At 54.0% G+C, this 7,026-nt stretch overlaps 1 protein-coding gene across 2 annotated transcripts; it reads right to left on the bottom strand.

The window, feature by feature from the left end:
- Positions 1 to 252: 252 nt before the first annotated feature.
- LOC102421875 (tribbles homolog 3-like) lies at positions 253 to 4,641 on the bottom strand. Of its 2 annotated transcripts, XM_023749272.1 has the most exons (3): positions 4,054 to 4,195; positions 3,556 to 3,833; positions 253 to 1,585 (listed from the first exon to the last, which is right to left on the bottom strand). In XM_023749272.1, the coding sequence occupies exons 2-3, from the start codon at positions 3,699 to 3,701 to the stop codon at positions 1,093 to 1,095; spliced, it is 639 nt and encodes a 212-aa protein (XP_023605040.1). In that variant the 5' UTR covers positions 3,702 to 3,833; positions 4,054 to 4,195; the 3' UTR covers positions 253 to 1,092. The 2 variants fall into 2 exon arrangements, with proteins under 2 accessions (XP_023605040.1, XP_006109055.1); XM_006108993.3 differs by lacking the exon at positions 3,556 to 3,833 and having other exon boundaries at positions 4,054 to 4,641.
- Between the last annotated feature and the right edge of the window lie 2,385 nt (positions 4,642 to 7,026).

The following is a 7,026-nucleotide window of genomic DNA, read 5'->3' as shown; positions in this document are numbered from 1 at the left end:
CTGTTCTGGCCTCATCTCTGGAAATTCTGTTCTTGTATGGGGTGGGGCCACAACATTAGTAACAAGAAACAGAATTTCCCGAGGACGAGGCCCAGAAATCAGGATTTTAAAAAGATTCCCAGGTGATTCTAATGTGCAGCCAAGGCTGAGAACCGCTGCTCCAGAAGAAAGGGAGGGAGTGCAGAGGACTCGCCGTGGGGCTGGTTTGGGAAAACGGATGAGAGACCAGAAGAAACGCCCGGGAGAAATAAACGTATTCCAGAACTCCTTTATTAGGCACAAGGTAAAAATATATACTCGGAGCATCCAAAACCTACAGTGCTGATGTGGGGTTCTGGACCCCAAGTGTCCCCAGAACTGGACTTAGGACTTTCCAGGAGGCCAGGGGCAGACCCCACCTAATCCTGTCCCCCAACTCCAGTCAGCAGCTCGGGTCACAGCTGCTGAGGCGGACAGGCCTGGACCCTCATTCCCAACCACTCCTTGAGCTGGATGAGGACCCGCCTCACAGGTTGGACTCTTGATCTGCCAGCCCAGACCCTTGGCTCAGGCCTGGACAGAGGATCCCCTGACCAAGAGGACACAGCGGCTGGAGCGGAATTCGCAGCAGGGCCTGGGCTCTGGGCCTCAGGTGCAGGGGAGAGGCCTGAAGGCTTTGGCACAGGACGCTTCCCTTTCTCAGAGGTGCAACATACAAAGGCAGCTGGGTGGGTCGTGAAAGGGACTGTCCGTGACAGCAGTGTGGGGGGGGGGGGGCGGCCAGCACGAGTGGACGCCGTCACCTGCACTGGTTGTACCCAGCCCAGTGCAGACACTGGCCTGTGGGGATGGAGAAGGACTGACAGCCCTGTGAGCCGGAGTTTTGTCTCTTGTTCACAGCTGTGTTCTCAGCACCTGGAACAAGGCACACAGTGAGCTCCCAACAGGTGTGTGGACCACACAGGCGTGCCTGCAGCACACTTCAACATGCCTCCTCTTTTCTCCCTCCTACAAGGCACTTAGGGTTCATCTCAGTTCAAAGAGGCAGGAGAGAGCTTGGGGACGCCCCAAACTCAATCCACAGTTCACAGCTGAGAGTCGGGTAGGGTAGTCCTAGCCATATAGGCCCACTTCCCTTTCTCCCTCCTCTGCCTCAACTTCCTCCAGCCCTGGCCCTTCGGGGACCACCTGGTCAGCCTCCCAGAGGTGGGCTCGGGATGGGACTGAGGGGGTCAGGTTCTCTCGAAGCCAGGGGTGCAGCAGGATCCCCGAGGCTGTGAGACGCTCAGCTGGCTCCCGGCGGAGGAGGCAGCGGACCAGGCAGCGGGCCCGGGCGGAGAGGCCCCGGGGCAGGGCGTAGGTCCCCCTGCGGATCTTGCCAAAAAGCAGGGCAGGCTCCGAGTCCTGGAAGGGGTAGTGTCCGGCCAGCATGGTGAAGAGCGCCACGCCCAGGCTCCAGACGTCCGCCGCCCTGCCTGAGTAGGATGCCCGCGAGCTGAGGATCTCGGGTCCCACATAGGCCGGGCACGCGTGCTTGTCCCACAGGGAGTCGTCCGGCCCGGTCAGCACGCAGGCGTCCTCCAGGTTCTCCAGCACCAGCTTCGTCCTGTGGCAGGGAGAGGGCAGCGGGTCAGCTCCTGCTGGGACCCCCACGCCCCCACCCACTCGACTCAAAAGTCTCAGGTTTGATTCCGGTCAAGAACACATGCCCAAGTTTCGGGCTCGATCCCCAGTAGGAGGCGTGCAGGAGGCAGCTGATCAATGATTCTCTCTCATCATTGATGTTTCTATCTCTTTCCCTCTCCCTTCCTCTCTGAAATCAATTATATATATATAATCTTTTTTCCTTAAGTAGAATCAGGGTTTGAGGCCAGGTTTGTCTGACTCCATTGCCCTTCTCCTATCAACAGTGTTTCTCAAACTATTTCCTTGAGAAAAGAAAGAAGCACTTTCTCACCTCTGGGAGATCTGGGGGTGTTGTACCCACCCCTAAGCTCAAACTGATTTGAAGTTGTGCATTAGCTCAAAAATTTTACATTCCATTTCTTACTAAAGGAATTTTAAAATATTAAAATGGATTTTGGGTTCGATCCCCAGTAGTTCGTGCAGGAGGCAGCCGAACAAGGATTCTACATTTTATACATTTTTAGTATAAACTGTAGAAGGAACTAGAAAATCACCCTTAGACAAACATCACAGTGTAACTGCTACACTCGCTACAGGGAAGATAGATGGCTGCTAAAATTAGTGGGTGAAACTCTGAGGAGAAACACATAATTTCAAAGCGCCTCGAGGTACTTATTAATGACGAGGTATTACTCAAGGCATTTGTTAATTACAAAAGGTAAAATGGGAACTTCACAGTAGAGGCACCTGGCAGACACCACCCTAACCAATGATCATGTTAATATCACCATCATGTACTTCCTGATACCATGCACTGAGAAGGACCTATCACTTTTTTTATCCTCACCTGAGGATATGTTTATTGATTTTACAGAGAAAGGAAGGAAGGGGGACGGGGGTGAGGGAGAGGAAGGGAGAGAGAGAAACATCTATCAGGGATCAAACCCGAAACCTTTTTGTGCCCTGACCAAAAATCGAACTCGTAACCTTTTGGTGTATGGACGCTCCAACCAACTGAACCACCCCACCAGGGCTTCTGTGGTATTCATGCCAAAGATGTATCACCTCAACTTAACCGTGAGAAAAACACCAGCTGACCTCTAATGGAGGGGCATTCTACACAATGACTGACCGGTTCTCTTCAAAAGTATCCAGGTCAAGAGAGAACAGAAAAGCCTGAGGATCCGTCAGCCTGGAGGGCACGGAGGAGGCCTGACTGGCGAATGCGGGGTGGGGCCTGAATGGAATCCTGGACCCAAGGGCATAGAGGGACACGGGGGGAATCTGTGGTTTAGTTAGTAGTACGAAGCCAAGGTTAATGTTTTGGCTTTGGTAGTTATACTGTGGTCAGGTAAGATATTAACTTCAGAGGAAATGGTGAAGAAAACATGGGACCTCTTTGAACTGTTTTTGCAACTTTTCTGAAAGTCTAAAAGTATCTGAAAATAAAGTTTTTAAAAAATCCAGTGGGGTCACCCTCCTCCCAAAAATATCTTGAAATGAAATCAATGTTCTAATGGGTGTGCATGTGCACCTGGTGGCTTGGTGAGCCGACACCCTGCATACTCCCAGGATCTGGGGTGGGGACAGGGTGCCAGGTCCCTTTCTGTCCCCCCTCCAAAAATCACTGATTTTCAGTTTTAGAGGAAAAGGTTCCTGTGTGGGAAGCTCAGGGTGCATTTTGGCTGTGGCCCTGAGCTGTGTGTGACCTTGAAATCCTGGCGACATCTTGACAATCCAGACTTTCCCCCTACCAATCGGGAAACTGAGGTCTGGAGACACTGGGCCACCCAGAGTCGGCAAGCCACCCAGCCAGGCCTCCCACCTCTCATGCTCAGAGGGAGCTAGGGCCCTGGCTCTGGAGTCACCTCTGGGTTCAGATCCCAGCTTAGTATTTATTCAGCTGTAGGGTCTTGGGCTACTGACCTCGCTGGGTCTCAGTTTCCTCGCCTGCCATATGGGGACAATAACAGTGTCCACCTCCGATTTACCAGGATCCAGGCCACGCCAGGCAGAGCAGCGATGCTCTCCATCACTGTCGCAATTATCACAAAGGCAGCGCTGCCCTGGCCGGTTTGACTCAGTGGATAGAGCATCGGCCCACAGACTGAGTCCAGGGTTCAGTTCTGGTCAAGGGCCCTGGTGGGGGCGCGTGCGGGAGGCAGCCAGTTGACGTGTTTCTCTCACATCGATGTTTCTCTCTCTCAGTCTCTCCCCCTCCACTGTCTCTAAAAATGGATGGAAAAATATGCTCCGGTGAGGATTAATCACAAAGGCAGCGCTCCACCCCAAGGGGCTTCCCACAGGACTGGGTTCCCTTCTTCCCTGGAGCGGGCAGTGGTGCTGTCCAGGCTTCTCCACAGTCTGTGTTGGCTACTCGGCCTTCCTGAGCCTTGGTTTCCCCGTTAGGGCCCACCTCCTGGGCGGCTCCTCTGTTGCCACACTCACCTCTCACAGTCGGCGAAGACAAAGCGTCGCAGCTTGAGGTCTCGCAGGACCAGACCGTGCTGGTGACAGTGCGCCACGGCGGCGGCCATCTGGCAAAAGAGCCTGGCGGCCTCGGGCTCGGGCAGGCGGCGGCGGCGGCGCACCAGGCTGTGCATGTCCCCGTGGGGCCGCGGGAAAACGGCGTAAAGGTGGTGTGGGCCAGCCAGGACCTCCACGGGCCGTGCCACATGCTTGTGGGGAGGCAGCCGCGAGTAGGGCTCTAGCACCTTCAGGCTCTCGCAGACGGGGTACACCTGTGGGCGGAGCACGGCATGAGCACATGGGGGACCGCGTGGAGCCCAGGCTGACCTTGGAAACAGTCACCTGTCCCTTACATGCTACTGGGTGCCAGGCAGTGTGCCAAGCGCTCCTGCAGCAAGACACTCAACCCTGAGGAAGCCAAGAGGCCACACAGCCAAGTGTTCTTAACTGCTACCTTATATGTTCTTAAACTTAAGAGAATTGAAAAAATAACAGAGCCCAGCCAGTGTGGCTCAGTGGTTGAGCGTCAGCCTATGAACCAGGAAGTCATGGTTCGATTCCTGGCAATGGCACATGCCCAGGTTGCAGGTTTAATCCCCAGTGGGGGGACATGCAGGAGGCAGTCGCTCAATGATTCTCTCTCATCATTGATGTTTCTCTCTCCCTCTCCCTTCCTCTCCGAAATCAATAAAAAATATTTTTTTAACAAGAAAAGAAAAAGAATAGGTAACCCAAACAAAAATAACCCAGAAAGCAGGGAAATCCAAAAGAGCAGATGATGCAGAAGTAGCTTTATGCCCATTATCATCACCATCAGAGCTTCCATTCTCTAGAATTCACACTGCCCACCCTTTCTTGCATTCCTACCTGTGCCAGCCACTGGGCATCTAACTTGACTCACAGCCATGGTCCCTGCCCTCCTGGTGCCCATCCAATACAGGATGCAGTAAATAGGCCCCAAAGCGACATATTTATGCACACTAAGCAATCAACGCAATTCTGATAAGTGTTGCAAAGGAACCAAGAAAGGTGCTGGGAGCGGAACCGCCATCTTCCAGGAATTCGCCAAAATGACTAACACCAAGGGAAAGAGGAGAGGCACTGCTATATGTTCTCTAGGCCTTTTAGAAAACATGGAGTTGTTCCTTTGGCCACATACATGCGAATCTATAAGAAAGGTGATATTGTGGACAGGTCAGGCAGTGTGCACCCTTCACTAGGTGCCTCACTTCTGGGATTTATCCTCCAATTAAAATAGCTGGTTTGGCACAGTGGATAGAGCACCGGCCTGCAGACCGGCACTTGTCCCCTGCTGGTGTGGGGACAAGCAATCCCTGCAGACTCCCCTAAATGTTTCTAAATAATTGGGGCCGTATGAAAGCGCGCGGCTCTGGTTCCAGCTCGCTTTAGTCACTCCCCTCAGCATGGACTTCCTCCCCAGTGGGGACAGGAAAGAACCCTGATGCTGCAGGAAGGGGACCCAGAGTTCAGGGGCCCCTTAGAGTATCTGGGGCAGAGCACTGGGGAGCGGCATCAGGCAGCTCAGCGCCCTGATAAAGCTGATGACTGGACCACTTGTCCAGATCTGTCCCCCTGCCCACTGCACCCCCATCAGCAGGAGCTGGAGCCAGCTGCTGCTGTTCCCAGTTGGAGGCTTAGGTCCTTTTGCTTCTTGTTCATTCCCAAGGGGACCCAGGCCCCCTTCTACCCATCCCTTGTGTGCCTGGGTCTCCCCTATCTTCCATACCCCTGCCCACCGGGAGCAAATCTGCTCTGCTTGTGTCCGAACCATGTGTCCCAGCATGGGCTCTGGGCTTGGCCTGCCGGGGCCCAATCTCAGCTCTGACACCTCCTGGCTCTGGGATGTGTCAAGTAACCGCATCCTTTTGAGCCCCGGTGTCCTTTATCTATAAATGGGCCCAATAACAGTACCCACCTCATAGATTGTGTGAAGATTAGAAGAGATTACGCACACTAAGCAATCAACACGGCCCCTGGTGCACAGCAAACACCCATTTTAGACTTTCTCATCCCTCTCTGGGCTGTGACCTGCCAATGTCTTGTGTGGGCCTGACCCTCGTGGGGCCTTGGTCCTGCCTGGTTCCTGATTTCGGCCTAGAACCCTGGACCTTGCCCTCGGAAGCCAGGCCCAATGGTATGTGGATTCGTGCATGACCCTTCTCCCTCTCTTGACCTCAGTCTGTATCTGTAAAATGGCCAGAGGTTAGGTCCATGACCTCCAGGATCCCAGGGGTTCTGATGCCTACTCTATGTCATCTTTCTCTTGTGCAAATGTCTTCCATGGCTTCCCACAGGAGGTCCTTACTAGTGCGGTCATGCCCAGTGGCTGCCAGCCCCTATCTCCTGCCCCTGGCTGCACACCCTTCTCCACTCGGCCATGGTGAAGTCCTGTTAACTCCCTGAAGCGCCATGCTCTCCCTCCTCTAGGCCTCTCAGCACAGCTGTTTCTCTGCCCAGACCTCCCTTTTCCCGCTTCTCCCTAGCTAACTCCTCGGTCTTTTCTGACACCCCCTTGTGTGGGGCGCGGCCAGAGTGTTTTGGACAGGTTCAAGCCTTGGACTACTGAGAGGGCACAGTCCTCTCGTGGCCACGTGCAAGTCCCAGCTTGGATGGCAGAGCCCTCCCAGCACAATTAGCCAACAGCTGTAGTTGTAAGCTTGAACCTGTGATCCGAACACGTGGCCCCACGTGCCTGAGTGATAGAGTTCGGGTGCATGTAGTGGAGTGGGACTGAAACCCACAAGAATGTTGTAAACATCTTGGTCACGCCCTTACTCTGCCTCGTGGCGTCTGCTATAAAATAAAGACACGGCTTGTGGGCGCTGGCGCTGTCTCCTCATCAGGGAGCAGCGTCCCACCGAGACCCAGCTTTCATTCTCTTGTCTGTCTTTTCTAAGCCTTTCACCCCCCCACTCAGGGTCACTGAACCAG

This window comes from Myotis lucifugus, unplaced genomic scaffold (assembly GCF_000147115.1).
Source record: "Myotis lucifugus unplaced genomic scaffold, Myoluc2.0 scaffold_4837, whole genome shotgun sequence".
In the NCBI taxonomy this organism is placed as follows: Eukaryota; Metazoa; Chordata; class Mammalia; order Chiroptera; family Vespertilionidae; genus Myotis; species Myotis lucifugus.
Note: the sequence above shows the minus strand (reverse complement) of the source record. Positions and strands in the feature narration are given on the sequence as shown.

Bases quoted from the DNA above. Each gene is read 5' to 3' on its own strand.
- LOC102421875 (XM_006108993.3), bottom strand. From the start codon at position 4,208: ATGCACAGCCTGGTGCGCCGCCGCCGCCGCCTGCCCGAGCCCGAGGCC. The intron at 1,586-4,053 runs GTGAGTGTGGCA...TCCCTGCCACAG, and splicing joins GTCTTCGCCGACTGTGAGAG to GACGAAGCTGGTGCTGGAGA.